General features: G+C 33.6%; 2 protein-coding genes across 6 annotated transcripts; one reads left to right on the forward strand and one right to left on the reverse strand.

Moving 5' to 3' along the window:
* The first annotated feature begins 10822 nt into the window (after positions 1 to 10822).
* LOC102615333 (DEAD-box ATP-dependent RNA helicase 57) lies at positions 10823 to 16653 on the forward strand. 3 transcript variants are annotated; one of them, XM_006480587.4, is made up of 13 exons: positions 10823 to 10981; positions 11192 to 11278; positions 11379 to 11499; positions 11672 to 11796; positions 11907 to 11998; positions 12634 to 12730; positions 12971 to 13051; positions 13131 to 13363; positions 13976 to 14173; positions 14251 to 14341; positions 15129 to 15251; positions 15687 to 15837; positions 16296 to 16653. In XM_006480587.4, the coding sequence occupies exons 2-13, from the start codon at positions 11198 to 11200 to the stop codon at positions 16502 to 16504; spliced, it is 1602 nt and encodes a 533-aa protein (XP_006480650.1). In that variant the 5' UTR covers positions 10823 to 10981; positions 11192 to 11197; the 3' UTR covers positions 16505 to 16653. The 3 variants fall into 3 exon arrangements, with proteins under 3 accessions (XP_006480650.1, XP_006480651.1, XP_006480653.1); XM_006480588.4 differs by having other exon boundaries at positions 11678 to 11796; XM_006480590.4 differs by having other exon boundaries at positions 11379 to 11496; positions 11678 to 11796.
* Positions 16654 to 16739: 86 nt separating this feature from the next.
* LOC102616208 (pentatricopeptide repeat-containing protein At3g53360, mitochondrial-like) lies at positions 16740 to 20837 on the reverse strand. 3 transcript variants are annotated; one of them, XM_052443426.1, is made up of 3 exons: positions 17943 to 20837; positions 16962 to 17671; positions 16740 to 16874 (listed from the first exon to the last, which is right to left on the reverse strand). In XM_052443426.1, the coding sequence occupies exon 1, from the start codon at positions 20352 to 20354 to the stop codon at positions 18015 to 18017; it is 2340 nt and encodes a 779-aa protein (XP_052299386.1). In that variant the 5' UTR covers positions 20355 to 20837; the 3' UTR covers positions 16740 to 16874; positions 16962 to 17671; positions 17943 to 18014. The 3 variants fall into 3 exon arrangements, with proteins under 3 accessions (XP_052299386.1, XP_015386585.1, XP_052299387.1); XM_015531099.3 differs by lacking the exon at positions 16740 to 16874 and having other exon boundaries at positions 16954 to 17509; positions 17585 to 17671; XM_052443427.1 differs by lacking the exon at positions 16740 to 16874 and having other exon boundaries at positions 16954 to 17173; positions 17361 to 17671.
* Positions 20838 to 24971: the final 4134 nt, after the last annotated feature.

The raw sequence follows: 24971 nt of genomic DNA on the forward strand, positions 1-24971 counted from the left end.
TTTCTTTTCACAACTAGTGGTAGCTCATCATTCCATCCAAAGGCTGCCTCATGCCTTTTGTGAATTAAGCGCATAATTTTCCTTCGTATCTCCTCAAACATCCTTACAATTGGCAAACCTCTGTAGTTGTTAATCCAATTATTAAAAGATTCAGTCATGTTATTAGTGACATGACTGCATTTTGTGTGTGGGGAGAACAAATGCTTTGCCCAACATGCAATGGGAATTTTCATTAGCCATTCATAACCATTGGGAGTTATATTTTTCAATTCTTCCATATGGGAATGAAAGTCAGTAGCACTAGAACTCCTACAAGCCCTCTAGAAAACTTTTTTCAACAACAACCCAGGAAACTTGTTCTTGAAGTTTGCATAGATATGTCTACAACAAGACCTTTTGAATGACAGAGGAAATACTCTTTCTAATGCATTGAGGATACCTTTTTGCCTATCACTCATGAAGCATAAACCTTCACCACCATTACAGCCGACTTGATCATATAATTTTTCTAAAAAATACAGCCAAGACTCATTATTCTCAGTGTCAACCATGCACATAGCCAAAGGATAAATTCCATAGTTTGCATCAATGCTGACAGCGGTTAGGAGTACACCTTTATATGGCCCTTTTAAATGACAGCCATTAACCCCAATGAATGGCCTGCACCCTTCAAAAAATCCCCTTCTACTACTGTCAATACAGAAGAACAACCTCTTGAATGTGGGAAATTCAGCACCACCAGTCCAATCCATTTCAATAGAGACAGTGGAACCAGGATTGGAATTTAACAAAGCATGCTTGTACCTAAATAATTTACTATAACTGGTCTTATGGTCTTCACCAAGTAACTCAAGTGCTTTCCTTTTGGCCCTGTACAACCTTTGATTATTGCATTCAATTCTATATCTTTGCATCAAAGCAGCAGCAATAACAGAAATCTTGATTTCAGGATTGGCCTTGAACAAATGTAGATATGTGGCTGCTATCCAATCTGAAGTTGCCTCATAATTGTCATCAACTCTAGGACAAGTGTGCTCAGGGCAGTAAGTTTTAATCTGAAATGATCTCCTGTTCCAATTAGGGCTTGCGTGGATTCTCCAAGTGCAATTTGGTGCAGCACACACACGTCACCCTTGTTTTTTCATTCTTCAACCTTTTCAATCTGAATCCATTTCTAATTGCAAATACCTTCAACACTTTTCTGAGCTCCCACACATTGACAAATAGCTGTCCAAGCTTTAACAATATCTCATCACCAACAGAATTAAATTGAAAGCCACCTGCATTTTTTTCATATTTAATGCAAGTTTGTTCTTGGACAACATCATCATCTGACTCACCTCCACTGTCATCCCCAGATTCATAGTCATCAAGATCATTACCAGGTGGATCAGTCTCATAATCCTCTTCATAATCATCTGGATTAGAACCAACCAGATCAGAACCATGTGGATCAGTCTCATAATCATCTTCAAATTCATCTACAGATGCGTCATAACAATTATACAACTCTTCATTTCCACTTTCCACATCATTATTCAATTCCTGAGTGCACTTATCTGCTGAACTTTCAACCCTATTCATATCTTGAAGAACTTTCTTAGGAGTCACTGCAAACCTAGCCCAATTGTACCCCTTTACTCTAAGCTGTTCAAATGCCTCTAATAAGTCTTTGTCAGTCAAAATTGCTTGCTGCTCAGTCTGCCAAGGAAATATTACTTGAACCTTTATCCCATTTGCATTCCTAATAGGATGACCCCAACAAGCATCCCTGATATCAACCCATAGTTTGTGCAAGTTATACTGCTCTGGAATAGCTAAACCAACAGAAAAAACTTCACCATCTATCACTGCCTCAATGTCAAAGTATAGCCAGCTGCATAAACAATGACAAAAATAACTAGCCTTTACAAAAGTATATGGATAATAGTAGTTCACAGAATGCTAAGCTCTGATATTACATGACTGATGAGTGAATTAATGTTATTATTATTAGTATTTGGGCATATTGGCCATCTACAAATGTGTAAATCTCAGTAACTTTGCTTATGATACAGTGTTAAATTCCTAAAATCAAACAAGAATATAAAAAATGCAATAAGCAATCCTTTCAATTTTGCCAATTGCAGCAAGTTCCTGAAACTGGCATATGAACCACAGACCTTGGGTAGTCGCAAGTATTACATTCTAGCCTTGTGAAGCTCTTTGTACCAGCCATATGAACCACATATTCTAATTGTGTACTCATAAAAACTGAAAGAAAACCTCCCAACATTGTACCCAAAATATCTACTCTATGCTTGCCGAAAGAAATGATGGAATAATATCTCTGAGTTCCAGCCCAGGCCTTGCCATTTTTAATTTTACCTTCTCTCATGACAAAGCCTAAACCTCTTATACAAGTTCTAAGCAATTACGGGATCTTCAACATTAGCACATGCACCATCTAAATAAGAACTGAACTCGTAAGAGAAAAGCTCACTAGTCAACTAAACTAGCAACCTATTGAACAGAATCCCAGAATAAATTAAACCAAAATTAAGCTTAAGGATTTTATAGAAATACACACCTGGTGCGTTCTTCATTGATTGACTGCTCAGATGCCGGTTGTGGCTGAAATTTAGCTTTTGACATGCTTAATCTTAGAGAATTTTTCTCACTGTATCTTTTAAGTTTATCTAAGTTGAAACCAGTGGGTATTATATGGGAATGAAAGTCAACCCATGAAAAGAAGTAGAGATGGGGCGCCTCAACCCATGAGAAGAAGTAGAGATGGGTCGCCATCCCCTTGGTTTTCATTGTGTTCCATGCTTTGTCACTGTGCATTTTGTATGTACAATGCTTTCGTTCAGCAGCCATTGTGCAGGATGCAAGTGTTTAGTTTAATCAGTTTACTGTTTCTTAACCATTTAAAAATTGTAAAATTTTACAATTACGTTATCACCCTTTCAAACCAAACGGCTCCCTAACGCTTATATACGTCAGGGGTGCTATATGTCAATATATTCATACTTTCTCTCTAAGTGTAGCAGGGGTAAACCTCAGGGGAGGTATCCAAAAATTACCCTTATTTTCTCATAACATTACCGGCAAAGTTTGAAGATGAAGGATTAGAGGATCAATCACTGAATCCAAAATGAAAGTATCCTTATCAATTAATAATCACCTATTCACTTTTTATTTATTTTATTTGTATCCTTTTTATCATGAAATTTAAAAAATGTTTGCTTTATTATAGATATACTAGCGATGGCAAGGGGAGGGGACCACCATTCTTGTACCTATCTTTGATATTCTGCATATATTCCCGTCCTTATCAGAATTGCTTGAGGGGAAGGGATATAAATCCTTGAGGGTTCTTGCTTCTTGAATAACTAATACGTTTTTAGTTTTGAACTTAATTTAATGATATTAAAATAAAAGTAAAATTTGACAATATATCTTAAATTAACATTAATCAATTACAAAAGTTACACTACAAAATACAAATCATCAGAATAATTATCTTTATAATCCTATAACAAAAAGAAAAAGAAATTATTTTTATGTCAATAATAAAATAAATGAAATGTAATATTTTTAATAAAAACATTTACCTCTTGCGTCTCTTACTCCTCGTATGTGTGGATTGTGGGCTTGTGGGCTTTGAGCTATATTAAGTATAAATTACATTAACTAATATTTGTATTATTTGAATAAATGTTTGATATTTGTTACTTACACCAATATTTAATATTTTATAATTCAAATTTATTATTTATTCACTAATAATTCTAAAAATATAAAATAAAAATTAAAAACTAAAATAGGAAAATGGGGAGGGGATGAGGATTTCATTTCATCCATGTCTCTTCCTCGAATAAGAAATTGGGTAAAAAATTATTTTCGTCCCTTTCCTAAATAAAAAATTAAGTATAAAATCATCTTCGTACTCTTCATGAATGAGGAAAATCCCTAAGGACCCTTGTCTCCCTGGAGATTTTTGCCATCCCTTAGATATATAGACTTTAAGCATAAATTATACATGTTATGAACAAAAACAATAGGGATTTATGAGAGTTTTAACTCATAATATATTTTGAACCTAAGATTGATTTTTTATTTACTGCATTTATTGTTGGATTGATTTTCCTTTGCTAGGAGTGAGAAACCCTTGATATGTGATTTGTTTACTGCATTTTATTTCAGGATTGATTTTCCTTAACTCAAAGGGAGAAATCCTTGACAGGGATTTGTTTACTATAATTCTTGCAGGATTGTGATTTTCCTCCATCAAGGATGAGAAAAGCTTGACAAGTGATTTGTTATATTGCAATTCTTGTGGGATTGATATTAGCCATGAGCTTTCATGGCGATTTTATGATCCCATAAGTGTATTATACTATGAGTTTTGTTGTTTATAAGGTGAATTCAAACACCTCTCTTGCAAAACGGCAGCGTTTCAACCTTTAAAATAGATTAATGAATGGATGTGAGGCAAAAGATCACTTAAGCACTAAACGACATTAATTGGAGTCATTTCAAGCTTGACTTAATTGAAGTTGTCAAGCAAGTAAGCACTCATTATTTAAGTGAAGCCCAGTTCGTTATAACTGCCTTGTGTATACGTGTCAAACACTTGTACATTTTGGGTTGTTAAAGCTATTATGAAGCTAGTTTGTAAGTTGAGTTTTTCAAGGTAATTTTGAGACTAGAGATGGCCAATGGGTAAGGCCGACACTAAATCAATGTCCATGCGTGCTTGTGTCTGTGCCGTGTTGCGCTCATTATGTGTTTTGTGACGTGTTGTGCTTAAGAAAAAAAATTCAATAATTTTTTTTATTTTTTAAGAGCGCATGTTAAGTTGTTGGCATATTTTTTTCAAGTTTATATACTTTTCTTAGTTTTATACCTTTATTCAAATTTAATAGAATCAACAACAACAATAATGATAATAATAATAAAAAAAATTTCTTAAGGGTTAACTTAATTGTTAACTTGGACTCACATATAGTTATAAATCATAGTTCACAATAATATTAATGCATATTTATAAAATCATGATATTTATAATTTTATTCATTAAAATCATGGTATCAATTATTTATTTAATAAATTATAAATATAAATCAATTATCGTATTTTTTAAACTAAGAATTAAATGAATTAAAAAATTTCAACTTCAAGTTATTTGTAAAATCATAAAATTTTAAGTTTACTTTCATTAAAAAATAAAACGTGTTTATTGCGGGCTTTTTTATCGTGCCGTGCTTTTAAAGTCCGCGTGCCTAAAATTCTAAGCCCAGCCCACGTCCGTGTCATGCCGCGTGCCCTACTGAAACGTGCTCGTGTCGTGCCGTGTTGTATGAACACGTGCTATGCCTTGTGTCGTCCGGCCCATTGGCCATTTTTATTCGAGATGATTCAAGAGTAATACAGAGAGAGATTAGAGACAGAGAAAGTGTAATCTTATTCTCAAGAGTCTTGTTCATACAGCTCTGCATCTCATTCCTTGAATCATCAATGAAAGCTTGCCTGATGGATTCATAAGTAGATATAGGTCTTACAAAAGACTAAATCACGTATCTTTATGTGTGCTTTGTGTTTTGATTGCTTTCAGCTCTAAGTTTTGTTTTTGATTCATTTATAAGTGTTTTGTTTAATTTATTTGTGATATTGGATTAATCTGATTAGCTTACTTGAGTGTTTGTGTTGAGCAAATTTTATTGTACTCGTAAAGAATGAATGTATTGTAGTATAGATTTATGGTAACGAGTGTCGATCTCATGAGGAGGTAGATTTAATTATGTGTAAGGTTAATTTCTTAAGTGTGTATGTGAATTGGTTAAAGATGATATTTGAGCAGTGCTAAGATTTAAAATAAAAAAATGCGAGAATAAATTAAGAATGAAAATAATTCAAATAAAAGACTTAAACTTTTGTATTCACACTCAACACTTCACCATGAGCTTAATATCCTTTTTAGTTCCAATTAATTTACGAGGGGGTGCTTTCACTCTTCGTAAGCTTTACTCTAGTAAATACGATGTCAAGCGCTCAGTGTGCCAAATGATCTTCTCTAAGTGTAGTGTTAGGTATATATTGTGCCAGACGATAATAATCATTTTGTCGAAAAATGTGGCAAGACTGTCCACTAAATAACTTTAATGCACTTCTGTCAACACTAAGTCAAGATGACCCATAAATACTATAGGGGAGTCTCTTTCTAATAAATATGATGATCATTGTGCTTGACAATAATGATCTTTCACTAGGAAGCCGGTATATCGTGCAAAATCTAGATAAGATATATTGTCTATCAATAATAAGTCAAAACAATCACAGAAATTAGAGAAGAAAAGAAAATAAACTTATCAAATTAAACACATAGATCATGTTGAGGCTTTACCTTCAACCCAAGCTTGAAGATTAGCCACTCATAATTGAACTAGGGGTAAAATGATAATTTTATTAAAATACATAGAAAATACAAGATGGAGTGAGAATTACATGAAATAAATCTCAAATTTGGATTTATAGTTGTCAAATTGGGAGGGGAGAGCCCTTTATTTATTAATACAATGAGTAAATCATGGCCATTGAATGAAAACAATGTGGAAACTTAGGATTGTGCCATGTACCAAGATCTAATTGGTTGGAATACATCATCAAGTCCAATAATATGTTGCAATATCATTGGTCAACACCACATTAATATTTTTTGGTCGAATAAGATACTACCACATCATCGATTAATGCCATATTAGTATTTTTTGGTCTAATAATATGCCGCCATGTCATCAGTCATTACCAAATCATTTATCAATGCTACGTCAGTTGCTCAATGCCACATCAGTTTGTCAACGCCACATCAATTGGGCGCACCAAAATCTTAAAATTATAATTTTACCCTTTATGCCCTTCCTAAAGTTTTTAGCTATTTCGAGCTAAAAAATGCTTCTCTTTTGCTGTTTGATTTCTCGTTAATTGTGAAATGGCCACAATACCCATGACATACATAAAATACTCAAATTATAACAAAATAAACACAATCAAAATAAATACATAGAATGCTCGGTTTTTTTGTCTCAAGATAAATACATACAATGGGTATTAGAGGCCTTGGATATAAAAGATTTAAAACTTTTTCAAGTTCCATTGGTAGCTCATTTCAGACTTTGTAAACTTTACTGTCTTACGACATGGGATGATAGGCTTGAGATGCTGCACATTCCATATGCAATGCTATAGGTTGTTTAATATATGCCATGATACTAAAAAGGCTTGATATCTCACATGTTGTGAGTGTTATTAGTAGATACATGGCATCACTAGGCAAAGAACAATGGAAGGGAGTTAAGTGGAAACTTAGGTATCTTAAGGGGCCTCTGAAACTTAAATTGCTATATGGAAGGAAATATAGAGCTGAAAACGACTAATGGGGTTATGTAGATTCTATTATGCAAGGGATTTGGACAGAAATGGGTCTCTTATAGGCTATATATTCATGTTTAATGGCTGCCTAATCAATTGGAAAGCTAGTTTACAACATGTTGTTGCACTCTTTACAACTGAAGCAGAGTTTACAGTAGCCACTAAATCAGTTAAGGAAGTTATTTGGCCTAAAGGTTTAATAGTTGAGCTTGGTTACAAGCACGAGAGTGTATCACTCTTCTATGACAATTCCAATGCATTGCATTTTTGTAAGAATCCTGCTCACTATGAGAAGACAAACTATATTGATATTAAGCTTCAATTTATCAGAAATAAGGTTCCAAAGGGATGATCAGGATGATTAAGATGCATATTGATGATAGTCCAGCTGACATGCTCATAAAAGTTGTTCCTGTAGGTAAGTTCAAGAAATGCTTGGACTTAGCTGGTGTATGCGGTTCCTCATATGCTTGATTTGGTGAATGAATTAGTTGCATGATGTTTGATTCAAAGTGGAGAATTATTGTTTATAAGATGAATTCAAACACCTTTGTTGCAAAACAACAGCGTTTCAACCTTTTTAATGGATTCATGAAGACATGTAAAAGGCATAAGATCACTTAAGCACTAAACAACATTAATTGGAGCCGTGTTGAGCTTGACCAAATTGAAGCTATCACGCAAGCAAGCACGTAATTACTTAAGCGAAACTGAGTTTGTGTATAATGGCCTGGTGTATAAGCGTCAAACACCTGTACATTTTGGATTGTTAAAGCTGTTATGAAATTAGTTTATAAGCTGAGTTTTTCAAGGTAATTTTGAAATGATTTGAGAATATTAGAGAGAGAAAGAGGGGGGGGGAGAGAGAGAGAGAGAGAGAGAGAATGTTATCTTGTCCTTCGGAGTCTTATTCGTAAAGCTCTTTATCTTATTCCTTGAATCATTAATGAAAGCTTGCCTAATAGATTCACCTGTGGATGTAGTTCTTGCAAAAGACTGAACCACATATTTTTGTGTGTGCTTTGTATTTTAATTGCTTTCAACTTTTAGTTTTGTTCTTGATTTATTTACAAGTGTTTTATTTAATCTATCCGTGATATTGGATTAATCTGAATAGCTTATTCAAGTGTGTGCAACTTAAAATTGATCTTGCAAAGATCTTTACACAAAGTATTGATCTTATTGTGTTACAAGAACATATCAATCTCTATAAGTTTCAGAGGAATATTTGTTTAGAGCTTTCTCTACATCAACATAGGAGGAAATTATATATGATATTGACTTTCATCGACTTGAAAAACTATCAAGTTGATATATCTTATCATTAAAGGGGAACTAATCAAAAGGAGCACTCATCAGAGGGACCACCCATTAAAGGGATCATAATATTTCTCGTGAAGAACTTCTATGAATAATTTGAACACATGTGCACTGTATTCTTTTTTCCTTGATCAGGTTTTATCCACTGGATTATACTAATAAAAGTTTTTAATGATGTAATTTTAAAGCAAGTCTAACACCTGAACGCCACTTTATAATTCATTAAATTATGTCTCTTTTGCTTAAGGTTTTACCTGATAAATATTTTTTTGAGTGAAGGTTAAATACAAGTATCATCAAGTTGTTGATATTTAAGAGGGAGTGAGAGATTGTAGGGATAAAATCATAGAAAAAAGACCTGACCCGGACGTTCACTCGATTGACCTGACCTTAATTTTTAGGGTTTTGGCTCTAATTTAAAGAGTTAATGGTCAGAGTAAAGCTCAAGGAATTAGGGTCTAATTATTTTCTTGTTAGGGTTAGGGCATTATCAAAAAGCCTAGACCCAATCGTTGACCCTTAAATTAGTTTTTAAAATAAAAAAAATAGAACACTTAAAATTTATTAAAACACTCACACCACGTAAGTGCTCACAACTGCACCTTAAATATATTTGTCTCTATTTCTTATTAATTTAGTTATTTTGATTTGAATTATTTACTTATTGTTAGTTTGGTTAATCTGTTAATTTGGTTAGACTATTATATGTTGTGTTATTGTTAAAGCTAAATGAAAAAAAAAAATTTATTAAATTCCTTACAAACAAATTCAACATAAAAATAGAACAATAATAATACAATACTATTAATAAAAGATGAATAAAAGATGTCGTATTCTAAAAAATACAAAAAAAAAAAAGTTGTGCTCCGAGCCGGACCCTTAGTTTGAAAGGTTGGGCATTTTAAGGATTATGACCTTTCATTTTAGTTATAAGGCCAGGTTAGGGCATGACATGGCCTGAGTCTGATCCAACCTATTACCAGTTTATGGGATTATGTTTATCCACCACTTGATTTTTGTGTAGTGTAGCATATATACATCAAATTAAGGTTTATTACAGACAACACCTTGAGTTTCAAAATAAGCCTTTGTTATTGTGTTGTGTGTTTCATACAATTGAATTTTGAAAGTGTGGTGCATGTGACAAAATCTTCCACATGCAGCTATTGCAAACCATCGAGAGCAAGCAACCATTGGAGTTCTTGAACACGCTCAAGTAGCTGAAGGAACCCACCTAACAGCAGCTATCGAGGCTATAAGCAAGAAAGAAAAGCAAGCAGGAAATGTAGCATCATATCGGTTAGTTGAGCTTATCTAATAGCTGCTTGAACAAAATCTATAAATAGCAGCCAATTGTTTGCAAAAGAAATGAGAATACTAAGACAAATAATTTTTTTTTGATACGCTGATATATTACAATTAGATTTTACTAATATTTATAATCAGAAATCTATCAAAATTTTATTAACATTTACAATTAAAAATCTATCAAGATAATTTTTGATACTTTTAATACTGTACAGTCTAAATTTCTATTCTTATATAATACCAAAGGAATATTTATGTTCTCCTATTATTATGAAGATAATTTAACCCTTATCCAATTTAATTAAGAGGAGAATTGAGCCTCAACAATGCCGACGTAAAACCATTCACTTAAGTTAGATTAAGTGGTTGAGTGGATTAATTGTGTTAATGGGCCAAGAGCCCATTGACCACTCACACAAATAATTGAGAGTAATAATACAACCACAAATTCTTGTACAAATTTATTTTGTACAAACTGATGTGGCATGATAAAATTGGTTGAATTAAATATCACTTGGCCCACATGATTTGTTTTTATTAATTTATATTTTCATTCAACCAATAAATTAATACCACGTCAGTTTGTACAAAATAAATTTATACAAGAGTTTATAGTTGTATCATTACTCAATAATTGAATACGAAGAGCTTTGCTAAGTGTTCTCTTATTTTCCTCACAACCACTCTGGGCCTGCCTTATCACACAAAATTTGCAAAACCCTAACGGGTGCTAACGTAATTTCGAATAAGATGGAGGGGCTATATACAATATAGTTTCTTAAACCTTAATGAGGGTTTTAAATTTTCAAAAACAAATGCAAAATCGAACGAGTTCATTACAACGACTCCTGCAACTGCAATCTCATAATCCTGCTAGCAGCAATTAATGAATATTTAACTTCATCTTTTAAACAATTTTGCAACTTTTTTACGTTAAGAGGTAAGCTCCTTGTGATATTTTACTAGACGTGATTTTGTCGATTGATTTTACAATTTTTTTTTCGGTAGTTTATATCTCATTTTCCATTACTTTTCGTTTCATTTATTAAACTGTTGCAATAGGTACAATAGAACATTAAATTTTTTCAATTTTTAGTGACTGATTTTCATTTTCCCATTTTTGTGCTTTGTTTTAAATTGTTTTCCAAAGACTACGATGGAGAAAGGTGCCTCTTTCTTGTTTGCTGGAGTCAGTTTCGATAAGAAAAAATTTGTTACTGATTTCGCCAGGTTTAAGGTAATAATTTCTTCCATATGCTGTACATTGGTTTTCGAGAAAAATAATTAGAATTGTGATTTAATTGTTCTTGTTGATATTATGATTATATACAACTTAGGAAAAGAAAGAAAGTGAAAATTTAGCGGATGATTTTAGCTTGGTCGAGGGTGGAAAAACTGATCCAGAGGAAGCAATGGTGTCGTCTGTCAAGAAGAGGAAGCGGAAGTCAATTGCTGGTGGTATATTCTCTTATATACTCTATATATATATACAGTACCTCTGTTATTTCTTTGACATTGTTCTTACGGGAGAGAGAGAGAGAAGCTTTGACATTGTTCTTAAGTTTTTTTAATGTTAAATTTTTCCATATGTTGATTTTTTTTTATTTTACTCCGTTTGTGTTGGAAAAAGAAACAGTGGAAGGATTCAATGTCTTTAAGAGTTCAAAGCAATTAGTGCCTGCAGTAGATAAAGAGAAAGAGAAAGTGGAAGATGGGCCTTCAAAAGCGAAAAAAGAATTAAATAAACAAATAGAGGTTCTATTTCTTCCTTCGCTTTGCTTTGCTTTTCACACAGTCGTTGCCATTCTTATGCTTGTCTATACTTGTTAGACTTATTATTGTAATTAAATATTTTATGAGGTCAGAGGGATGCAGTTTTTAGGAAGAAGTATAACATTCATGTGTCCGGGGCTAATGTCCCTTCCCCGCTTAGGACTTTTGTCAAGCTCAGCTCAAGGTATGTACCTCTGTTATTTCTTTCCCCTTTATATATCTCTAACTGACTATAAGTTACTTGTAGTATGGCTTTCTGTAACATGTTTTGTTTAGTTTGAAAGGGTATTCGACAACTAAAGTCTTCATGGTTCCTTCAATGTTCATATAAACTAACTGAAACAAAGCTTCAATTTTATTTGACAGTGCTGTTGTCTTCACCCTTCTTCTTCCTTTAGAAATGATTGTGAATAAATCAATGTAGCTACTATTCTCGTAATTGTCAATATATATTTATATTTGTAACAATAACTATTTTTAAGTGTTGTTTCTAACATGTTGGTTCAGATTTTGTAAGATTTATCTGTGTTTGTATAATTACTTCAGCTAAAGAATTTGCAGTGTGGCTTACTATTGAAATCTTATGATCATAGATGCTTTTATTTGTGGGATACTAATTCTGGTACTCCTTTTATTCTATGTCGTAGCAGTGCCATCATCTACTTATTTGTAGGTGTATTATTCTTGTTGTGGATGGCAATTTCTTTCCATGTTCTGATCTTTACAAATTTCATAATTGCTGCAGCCTTGTCTGTCCATCTTGCTTCTTACTATATGCTTCCTTGCAATAGAATGGATATTTACTTGGCTTTCCTGCAGATTTGGATGTGAGTCGTATTTGTTACGCAATTTGGCTGAACTTGGCTATAAAGAGCCAACCCCAATCCAAAGGCAGGCTATTCCAGTGCTTCTATCTGTATGATCTTCTAATTCAGTCTATCTTCACCTGTCAACGATTTTTATTTAATGTTTCCTTCTTTTTCAACTTCTCTTTCCCTTCTATCTTTCCTTGTTTGTTTGCTAAACAATGAAGATCAGAAGTTGCTTTATTTGCTTTTTAACTTCATTGATCTTTGAAAAGTGTTGAGTTGGGATTAAATGCTCTTAGCATTTTGCTAGCTTTTGATGATAGCTGATTGGTCATCATTTGTTTCAGGATCGAGAATGCTTTGCTTGTGCACCAACTGGATCTGGCAAAACCTTGGCCTTTCTGTGTCCGATGCTTATGAAACTTAAGGTATTGTTCATTCCTTTTGACTACTTTTGTAAACTTTAATTTTTAGAGTTTGTCTGACAATGTTTCTCTTAATGATCAGTGTACATCCAAAGATGGAATTAGAGCTGTTATCTTGTGTCCTACACGAGAATTAGCAACTCAGACAACAAGGGAATGTAAAAAACTGGCTAAAGGAAATAAATTTCAAATCAAGTTAATGAAGAAAGAACTTGTAAGAAGTACTGATTTGTCAAAATTTTCCTGCGATATACTTATATCTACACCATTGCGATTACGATTGGCTATCCGAAGAAAGAAGATTGATTTAAGCAGGTTTGTGCTGGTGGAATACATTTTACTAATAGCTATTAAATTAAATGTATTTGAGAAATATTATAGTACTAGACTATTGTCGGCACTTGTCTAACAAATTATTTACGATTGATTTGCCCCTGCTTCTTGATAATAGATTTTTGGTTTTGAATCTAGAGCATGCGTTCATTTTTTTCCAACCTACTTTGAAAAATTATTTTCAGTAATTGATAACAAAGTTTTGTGGAACAGTATTTATCACCAATCAGTTGAATCCCACGGTACCTGCATGTGTGCATATATCTATCAAAATAATGAGTGTTTGCTACTTGCATTTTTTTCCCCCTCTTTGGTATGGCTGCATGCCATACTATTGTTTTAACCCTCGTCTAGGTAACTTAATGATTTACTTCAGATGGTGTTAAATATTCCTGTGAAATTGAAACTGAGAGGGGAGTAAGTCAAACTTGATTGGGTATAAGATGAATACTATAATGATGACTAAGATTACTATAACGAGTAGCTGAATATTTGTATCAGCTGAACATCGCAGAGTTATGTTGTTAAGTTTTATTTGTTCGATACTTCTCATTATTGAAGTTGAAATGCTTCTCACATGTGCTTTCTGTGTAGGGTTGAATATCTTGTCCTTGATGAAGCTGATAAACTATTCGAGGTGGGCAATTTGTTAAAGCATATCGATCCTGTGGTGAAAGCATGCTCTAATCCTTCGATAGTACGCTCATTGTTCAGTGCTACTTTACCTGATTTTGTTGAGGAGCTTGCAAGATCAATAATGCATGATGCTGTTAGAGTTATAGTTGGCAGGAAGTAAGAACGAGGATTTACTTCATTAAAATAGCAGTGTGTGTACATGGCGTCCATTATATTTCTGCAATTTTGAACAGGAATACAGCTTCTGAATCAATCAAGCAGAAATTGGTTTTTGCTGGAAGTGAAGAAGGGAAACTTCTTGCACTACGTCAAAGCTTTGCAGAGGTATGCTACAATTAAGCATGCGACAGAAAGCATATTTGTTGTGTTTCTGGAATTAGCTTTTAGCTAACATGGTGACCCTACTTCATCTGGAATTAGGAGGATTAGATTTGTTATTCTTGCCTGGGATTTTTCATGACTGAATTTGTTTGCATCAGTTTGTGCTAATTATGGGTTTCTTTTACTTTTGATATTATGGTCTAAGGAACTTCCAATTTGAAATTTGAAAATTTCTGCCCGAGCCATTTATAAAATCTTACATCATATTGTAATGGTTTATAGTTAGCTGGAATGCATTGGCGCTCTTTCAATATAAATGAAGTGCATTAGTAAACAGTGGTAACTTCCTGCCATAAGACATAATAACAGATGTAAATCGTTTGTCTGGCATGATTCTAACTGGCTTGATATGGTTATCTATTTCATAACTCTCTCTGTGCACTAATTATGAGTCACTACATGTCAGATAGCTACGATTATGTCTGTTTATTTGTTGCATGGAATAAAACTCCTATAGAAATGTTCCAAATATAATTCAACATGCATATTCTTTTTAGCAATTTTTTGTTGGAAAGTTGTTGAGTGATTTTGCAACCTATCTCTCTGGTTTGGTTCTCACTGTTTTCAACCGCAGTACTTTTTCCATCTTTTTAGAAATTTTTTGCTAGAAAATTGTTGAGTAATGTTTCAACCTATCTCTCTAGTTTCGTTGTCTCAGTATCTTCAACCGTTGTACTTTTTCCCTATTCTTGATAGATTGTTCTTGCTCTAATATCATACTTGGCAGTAGAGCTTGAATCCACCAGTACTCATTTTTGTGCAAAGCAAAGAGCGAGCAAAGGAACTTTATGGGGAGCTAGCATTTGATGGCATTAGGGCTGGTGTTATTCATTCTGATCTCTCCCAAACTCAGGTATTTTTATTTTGGCTGTCAAAAGAACTAAATCACATTATCTTTTGCATGAATTTTCTAGTTGAGAAAATCTTATGTACATTAAGGAAATGATGGTGGTCATATTTGAATGTGTTTACTTGATTATATGACCCGTGAGAAAAAATCTGGGCCTGAAATCTAAGCCTGTAAAGTTTATGTTGAAAAACTGAAGCTCCTGGAATTTTTTCTGATGTTTTCTCATCTGTGCCTAAACCTTATTGGTTTTACAATATCATTATCAGTAATAGAAACGCCCAAGTTTAGATGGTTCGAATTGACTAATGCAGACAAACTTCTGAGTGGTGATATTGTAATTCCATATATGCTATTACCGTGATATTTTCATATTACACATCACTTGCATATCATATGACTTTCTTGTTACTTATGCTGATTTATTGCTGTTAAATACAGCGAGAAAATGCTGTTGATGACTTCAGAGCTAGCAAAACATGGGTTTTAATTGCCACTGATGTCATTGCCCGAGGCATGGATTTCAAGGGTGTAAACTGCGTGATTAATTATGACTTTCCCGATTCTGGTGCTGCATACATTCACAGAATAGGTATGTTGCTCAATCCCTTTTAATCCTGATACATTAAGCGTGGTCTAATGATCCAATCCTGAAATTTGAGATGGTCTGGATTTAACAGAATTTCTTCAAGGATTTTTATCACTTTTGCCATCAGTAATATATTCATTGCAATTTTTGGAGCTTCAATGTTCTATTAGTTCCTAGATTTATAGTTGATTATTGATGAGCAGTCTGAAACTTTTGTTGCATGAATTTTTTTTTGGGCTTCCTTTTCCCAAGTATTTTGATGCTCTAGATTAAACATTGAACAATCTGTTTTGCGCTTCTGCCAAATACGTTCTCAGCTCTGTATCAATTCTTTATACATAGCTGTTTATCTGATCATGCTTGTTCTGTACGTACATAAAGCAAAATGGTAATTTCTTTTATTTTAAGATTTTTTGAATTGGCTTTTGTCGGTCAATTGAAGCCAAGTTTTGTCAATATAGGTCGCACTGGCAGGGCAGGTAGGAGTGGAGAAGCTATAACACTTTACACTGAAGACGATATTCCATTTTTGCGTAACATAGCTAATTTAATGAAAGCCTCTGGTTGTGAGGTTCCATCCTGGATCTTGACCTTGCCAAAACTGAAGGGTAAGAAGCATCGGCCACGAAGAGAATCAATTTCAACCAAACCAAAAGATGATGAAGAGTAAAGCTGCAAATCACCGTCATTTATCTTGAAAGAGTTTTTTGTTGTTGGCTTTATTTGTTTCCTTTATCAAGTCCATAGAAACTAGTACTGTTCCAGTTCCAGACACTGTTTGGGTTCTCATTGGTTCAATAAATTTTTGACATCCAGCCAGCTACAAGGCCAACACCATCCATAAAAGAAGCATAAATTTCCACGGTTTTACAAACACTAGTGATACAACCACAGAACAAAACAATCCCTTATATTCTCATAGGACAAGAAAAATTCTGGAATCATTTACTATTTGAGGATGATTTATTTATTTATTGTTTCTATTGGATTTATGCTTTTGGAACTGCAAAATCCTGTAAATGAGGAAGAATGTGTATTTCCTGAAGCAATTTACATCGAGGACAACAAAGATCACTAGAAGACAGCTAGTCAAATAAACATGCACAAACACATGAAGGTGCTTTTACCTTAGTAGCTGTAGGCAGTGGCAAACTTGCGACAAGCAAGCTGCAGCAGCAGTAATTGAACAGAAGATCTAAGCCGTTACACGAAGAGGATGGTTGATTCATAGTTGGGTTTATGGGACCTTGGAAGATTTCCTCAAGTGTGGTCTTCAAGAGTGCATGCCTGTCATGAAATGCTGCCTCTCAGTCTACATTCTTGACTGCTGAGCGCTTACCTGATAATATAACCAGAAAACGGCTATCATGCTGTACCAGCATCCTCATGAACTTTGCAACATGTCAATGAGTCGCAACTATGTTAATATCTTAAAACATAAAGCCATGGGCTGCTACGAATTTATCAGCATATGTTTCACTGTCACTAGTTGTGGAAAGTTACTGCAAATTATTGGTGTGCCTTACAGGTCAAGGTCAGCTGCTGCCAGCACGGCATTGTAGTCGAACACATATACCAATTGCAATTGAGAATCATCTATAAACCTGTCACGTTTAGAGCTCTATCTCCCTAATCCAAATTCCATGTTCGAGTCTTAGAGAAAGCACAAATTCCCCTGCAATGAATAAAATGATTCTTAAACTCATCAAGACAATAAGAAACTTAAAGCCACGAGGCTTTGATAAAGTACCAGGAAGAGCGGGTAAGCTATGAGGCTTTGATAGAGTACCAGGAAGAGCGGGCCTAGTAATCTTGTCAATCACACAAGAATATTCCCCTGTCAAAAAAGTTAAACAAAAGGGGAAAAAAACAATCAATCAGCAATTAATATTTCAGACCAAAAATTGATTATTAAAATAAAATAGCAAATTGTTAGAGCTCAGGAAATTGTTATTCAAACTATCATGAGAGAACATGTCCATTAGTATTGGAAATCCTTCACTGTAGTCACTTTTCAATAATTATGTCACTAACAAATCTTCAGTTTAAATGCAATAAAAAAGATTTTAAAAAAAGTTTAAAAGGCATGATGAAGCACCAAAGCATACCCTTAAGTTCTTCTGAACGAGAATCCAGAGACACTAGTTTAATATGGAACCTCCTGGTCGGCCGGCCACATTCTATTTTGTTGAATAGTGAGGAGGAAGCTTGTTCGACCACTGTAATTGTTCAGTTGAAGCCAACATCTGGATTGAAACATAACCCTCATCCAGCATCTGCAACCAGAGCTCTTCCAGGATTGTATATATTTTGTCCCTTTCTGGATGCATACCATCTTCTGCAAAGAACACATTGATCTTACTCTGAATTTCAATCCAGCTCCGACCAGGAACTTTCCTCACACCCATTTCTTTCATTGAGCCCCTTAATCTAGCGACTTCCTCCCACTTTCCGGAAGAAGCATATATGTTGCAAAGCAATACAACAGCGGCAGAATTTGTAGGATCAATTTTCAAAATATTCTCCGCAGCTCGTTTTCCAACATCAACATTCCCATGGGTTTTACAGGAAGCTAAAAGAGACTTCCATACCACGATATCAGCGTCAAAAGCCATTTGGTTTATAAAATCCTCAGCTTCATGTATGCATCCAGCACGAGCAAGCAAGTCAACCACACAAGAACAGTGCTCTCTTGTTGGTATAATTCCATATTCATTTTTCATGATTCTATACAACTGCAACCCTTCTTCTACCAGTCCAACATGAGTGCAGGCTGTAAGGACACCAACAAGCGTCACATGGTTTGGCCTAACTCCTAGACTTCTCATCCTTCTGAACAGTTTAAGAGCTTCCTCTCCACATCCAAACTGAGCATATCCCAGAATTAAACAACTCCACGAGACAATATCGGGATTCTCCATAAAGTTAAAGAGCTCCCAAGCACTTCCAAGGGAGCCACATTTTATATACATGTCCATCAATCCGTTCGTGACAAAAACATCAAGTGCAAGCCCAGTTTTCGTTATGTAGCAATGAAGTTGAGTTCCCATTTCTAAAGAAGCCATTTTTGCACAAGCCCCCATTACATCATTGAAAATAATATGATCCGGCTTAATTTGAGAAGCAAGCATTCGGCTAAATAATCTGAAGAACTCTCCAGCCTGGTTGTGCTGCAGACAAGCTGCAATAATTGATTTCCAAGAAACTGAATCTGCATTCTTGCCCAACTCTTTAAATACCAATAAGGCATTGCACAGAGCAGAGCACTTAGCATACATGGTCAGAATAGCATTACAGACAGGAACATTAGAATCAAACCCCATCTTAATAATATAGGAGTGAACTTGCATACCGTGATAAAGTGTCAAAGGGCCGGTGCAAGCACAAAGTAGGGAACGAACAGTGAGCCCATCAGGTATCAACTCACGGTCCCTCATTTCTGAAAAGAGTGACATGGCTTCGTTGGCATTGCTATGACTAGCAACCCCAGCGATAAGTGCATTCCATGATGCTAAATCAGGGCTTTCTATCTCATTAAATACGATTCTTGCAAAATCTAACAAACCACATCGGGCATACATGTCACAAAGGGAACATCCGGCATATGTATCTCTACCCAACCCAAATTTTATGCATATACCATGTATCTGCCTCCCACATTCATAATGTAGGAGACTGCTACAAGCACTAAAAACACTGCCAAATATAAATTCATTTGGCTGGTAAGCACCATGATGGAGCATTTCATTAAAATGGCACAAAGCTTCTAACTCATAACCAAGTTTGGAAAATGCAGCAATCATTGCACCCCATGAAGTTATATCCTTTCTAGCGATACCAGAAAACACATTCCATGCATCCAAAATTTGATCAAACTTTGTGTACATTGCGATTAGAGCATTCTGTGCAATAAGATGAGAACCATGTTCTGATTTTATGACATGGGCATGAAGTTGCCTTCCTAAGCCAACACTGCCTAGACCAGAGCAAGCTTTTATTATGCTTCCAAAGGTAAACTGATCTGGCATAACTCCTGACCGTAGCATTTGTATGTACAGTTTAATCGCATCATTTTCTTGGCCATTCTGAGAGCATCCAGCAATCATAGCAGTCCAAGAGACCACATTCCTTTGCGGCATTTCATCAAAAACCATTCTAGCATCCTCCAATGAACCACATTTGCCGTACATATTAAGAATATGGTTATGTAGAACAACATCTGGCTGACAGTTGGACGATAAAATATGATCATGGACTTTTCTTCCAAGTTGTAGAGATCTCAGAGAAGAGCATGCAGAGATTAAACCAGCATAAGTGCTTGGTCTTATCCTGAAGTTTGTGTTGTTTTGCAAGAAGTCAAATGCTACAAGAGCTTCATTGTACAGGTTTTGCTTGCAGAGAGAGCTAATGTAATCATTGCTGAACTGTTCGTTCCTAAAGTACGTTTGAGCATTTGATGGTACAAAAGGCTGACTGTGGTAGAAGGTGAACCGCAGTTGGGTTTTTAAGTTTCTAATCATGGTCACAGCATTTCAGAAAGAAAATAGTCTAGAACTAAAAGACAAGAAATGTTGAGATTCTATTTGTTTATGCATTTTAAAAGTGACAGTAGGAAGCAACAAATGTAAGTGGTAAATTGCATGAACGGAGGCAAAATCCGAGTCTCATGTTACTCCAAGAACCTGAATAAATCAAAGTTCCCAAATATCATCGAAGCTTCTCAAAAAAGAATCCACCACTTCCCCTGCTTGATCCAGCAACATATACATAGTTCGAATGCATCCCAATACCCACAACACCACCAATGCAAATGACAGAGGCCAAAAGGTGAAAAAGCATAATCAAAATATGGCAGTGAAAAGCAGGTGAAGTGAAGAGAGAACATCAACATTGAAAACATAAATAAGTGCCCGACAGTAAATATAAAAACTCATTTCCATTAGGAAAATAAAATGAAAACCTCTTAAAGATTATTGGACCCCAGCATGCTAAAACAACTTCCTTCACAGTTAAAATTTTACTGAAAAAGCTATTAAATACTTCCGAGAGACAATAAACAATTTATGAATTATGATACAATAAGTTCAAATCAAACAATAATAATAGAGATAAAAACTCTCGTACAAATTTTTTTATATACAAACTGATGTGTCATCAAATCATTGCTTGGATGATGTACATGGGCGTACTTCCAAATCGAATCAAGCTTATGCTAAAAACTCTCACAAAGTTTTTGACAGGAACAAAATTTGAAAGCTTGTAAGAGGCAATTCTTCAAACAAGAAGACTGCAGAATGATTTAAAATTTATAATACATTAAAACAACGAATACAAAATGATACGATGTTTTGCAATGACAACGAAGTACCAATTGAACACAAACGTTTGCCATAAAAGCATGGAAGCAATGAAACTAGACATGGAATAGGGAAGCAGAACTGAACTGTAAAGCCATCATAGCGAAAAATTGAAACTGAAGGCAATTAAATTAAATTACCTTAAGATTGTTGGATTCCAGTAGACTGAAAGTAATGCGCGCGGTTCTTTGAGCAACAAAATGGCGCGCCTCAAGAGTTAAGCGGTAGTAACGGTAAAATCGGTAGTTCAATTACAGATACGACGTCGTGCTTGCTTTCGACATTAAGCAGACCTATGATGTTTTAATTTCGAATTTAGTTCGTTTTCTTAAGTATCTTACGTTTTATCCCCTAGTTTAACTTTAAAGATTGTTTACTTTCTTTTTTAGTGAGGTTAATGTGTAGTTGAATTTAATATAACTACTATTTATATAGAAAATTTTGAAAATAAATACATATATGTCATGAGTAGTGTTACACATCCTAAATTATTTATTTCAAATTATGTGGTATTTATTAATTGGTTAATGAGAATAATACAATTAATTCACTTGAATCTTGTAAAAAATTACCAACCAATCAATCAATGACACACCATTTGGGATGGAATTTGGGATAAAATATTTGTAATGTCTATCATTATTGATATGTCATAATATTATTTACTTGTTTTATAACATATTAAAGAATATTCTTGAAATTTTATGTTATACAATTGATAGTTACTAAAGTAGTTATTAAATTTCATAAAATTAAAATCTCAATTTTTCCCATATGAAAAAAGGACTACTACACCTCAAGGATTGTGAAAATTAAGATTCCCTTTGACTATAATACCTTATGACTCTATAAACTCAAAAAAAAAAAAAAAATTGACCTTAAAATTTTATAACAAATAGAAATATGGCATTACAATTAATGTAATAATATATAAATTTTAAAATAATTTTTATATTTTACAATATATTAGACCTATTTTATTATATTAAAGTAATTTTTAATAATAAATAAAAACATAATATTAAAATAAATTAATTAATTAAAATTAAAATTATTTTGAATATAATGTAAAAATAGTTTTAACTTTAGTAATAGGTAGATATTCTATTAATTGTAAAATATATTTAACCCAAAGATTTATTTAAAATCTTTATAATGGATAACAATATATTATTAAAATAAATATAATAATTTAAAATTTTAATATTATTTTAAATGTTAAAAATAGTTTAATATTATTAGTCTACCAAATATATTATATTATTTATATTAAATTTGTATTAATTAAAAATTTTTAAAGTTAATTTTTTAATTCTTATATTCAAAAGATATTATGATGAAAAGAATATTTTAAATTTCTTTTTCAAAAATTTACGTGTCATTATGACCGTTTCTCTATCATAGTTAATTATGGACACATAAAATAACATGAGAACTTTTCGTAATTTCATATTAAAACGATAAGTGAGGATCTTTATTTTCGTAAAATTTTAAATTGAATACTTTAAAACACCTGCTAGCATGAGTATGTATATAATTTTGATCAGGATTAATTCGCTCATGATTTAATATTCTTGAGAGGTGTGCTGTGCCGCTCATGGCAATTATTGCCGTTGGCTGTGACCACGGATCAGAATCATGTGTTGGCAATTCTTTGGACCTTTCATGTTAGCTTTTGACGTGTAGTGAATCTTATATGTTTATTGGTTTCCGTGCTTTGCTTAATGATTGTTGGTCATGCTCTCCCAGTTGTCGAACTTGCTTTTTTTCAATTTTTTATTTTCTCACAAGTCTTAACAGATAATCCACAAGTTTAGTCCAATAATTGGTCATATCAGCCACTATTGACCACGAGTAATTAGATTAACGAATAATTAAATATTAGGTTATTATCATTTTATTACTTTAAAAATTATCAAATATTAAATGATTATAACAAATATTGTCTCTTATATTTTTTTATTATATCTTTATAAAAATATCATTTTACTATTTTTCCGTTACAATAAATATCATTTTACTACTTTTTCATTACAACCGTTAGTTGACCAGTTAGTTGACTAACAAAATACTAATTTTACCCTTTATGATTAAAACGAAAGCTTCATTAAAAAAATAATAAGACAAATTTATTTTGTAAATAAGCTTCATTTTCATAATTCCAACAAAAAGAATTATGTTGGTATTTTATATCCATTTTAATAAATATATTACAAATTTATTTTGTAATTAAGTTTCAAGTAATTTTTTTAATCATAAAGGGTGAAATTGATATTTTGTTAGTCAATTAACTGATCAACTAACGGTTATAACGGAAAAGTAGTAAAATGATATTTTTATAAAGATATAGTAAGAAAATGATAGGAGATAATACTTGTTGTAGTCATTTAATATTTGTTAATTTTTGAAGTAGTAAAATGATAATAACTCTTGAATATTTTTTAGCGACATCAAACCCAATCAATAATTATACAGTTTCTTGGAAAATCATATTGAAATCATTCAAGTTGGGTGATTGTATGAGTTCTTTAATGCAATTCTCATATTGATATACTAAATCGAATAATTTGCTGTGGGATTTAATACATCTTGAGGCTGGATTGCTTGGGTAGAAGTTCACTGATCACTTTGAAAAGTTTGATGAGTACTTTCATGCAGCAAAGTTCAGAGTTTTGCAATTTTGAGGGCCAAATTTGCTTGGATTATTTATAATCCTTCTATTAATGAACAAATATTCTTCTCTAATTTCCAATATGTTTTATGTCTCATTTGATGAGGGGATAGCCCTTTATAGATGCCCTTTTCGTCTTTTTAAACTTATTTTTCAGTCAAGTGAAAAAAAAAAAAAAAAGAGTTTTGCCAAAGACAAAGTCAAGCTTCCACCAAACTACAAACCGCTAAAACAAACATAACTCAAACTTAGATTGAAAAATACATTTAAGAATGCGGCCATCCAGGTCTAGGTTTTGGCATCATTATTTGGGTCTAAAGAGACCAGCAGAACACAAGGATGCTCACCTTCAAATTTTGAAATCCTTTCATGGGATATTGTCATATTCATGAAGCCAAAACATTTCTTAGTTTCTCAGCTCTGAAATGGAAATTTCTTTGAGAGCTTTTTGCATTAGTGTCTTTGCCACAAGAAGTTCCTGAGAAATGCCACTTAAATTCTGGAGGATTGCTTAGTATTACAAGTAGAGTGAACAAGACAAAGTATTCCTTCTTATTATTTCTTGCTTGACTGCTGTATTACAGAGCAATTGTAGTATATATAGAGACAAGAAAACAATGACAGCTAATAAAGAATATTACACGGAAAAACCAATTTGTCAGACTGCCAATCATGAGCCAATCATTTTAGAATTCTAGAATCTTCAGCTGCTCCATGCTTATGTGCTGATATTCTTCAGCACAGCTGTTATGCCAGCTCAATAATCCTGACTCATCTTCCATGTCAGCTGGCTGTAGATTACAGAAGCTTAGGTGGCATGCCAGCTTGGATTCAAGGTCAATCTTTGACTCTTCACAACTGCTGTTTTCAACACCCTCTCTCAAACTCAAGGCCTTGTCAATGACTTTGAGTTTGCTTCTAAAACAGCTAAACTTGTGGTGTGGTAATGGCTTGGTCAGTACATCTGCAATCTGATCATTGCTGCCAATATAGTTTATTTCCAATTCACCCTTTGTAACTTTGTCTCTGAGGAAATGAAGGTCTATCTCAAAATGTTTTGTTCTGGAGTGATAGACTGGGTTTGCTGCTATGGCTGCTGCACTGGTGCT

Source organism: Citrus sinensis, chromosome 6 (genome assembly GCF_022201045.2).
Source record: "Citrus sinensis cultivar Valencia sweet orange chromosome 6, DVS_A1.0, whole genome shotgun sequence".
Taxonomy (NCBI): domain Eukaryota; kingdom Viridiplantae; phylum Streptophyta; class Magnoliopsida; order Sapindales; family Rutaceae; genus Citrus; species Citrus sinensis.

What these genes read in the sequence shown, in the direction of transcription:
- LOC102615333 (XM_006480587.4), top strand. Translation starts at nt 11,198, where the DNA reads ATGGAGAAAGGTGCCTCTTTCTTGTTTGCTGGAGTCAGTTTCGATAAG. An exon ending in CGATGCTTATGAAACTTAAG is followed by an intron (nt 13,052 to 13,130) that starts GTATTGTTCATT and finishes CTTAATGATCAG; the next exon opens with TGTACATCCAAAGATGGAAT. An exon ending in TACGTCAAAGCTTTGCAGAG is followed by an intron (nt 14,342 to 15,128) that starts GTATGCTACAAT and finishes ACTTGGCAGTAG; the next exon opens with AGCTTGAATCCACCAGTACT.
- LOC102616208 (XM_052443426.1), bottom strand. Translation starts at nt 20,354, where the DNA reads ATGATTAGAAACTTAAAAACCCAACTGCGGTTCACCTTCTACCACAGT.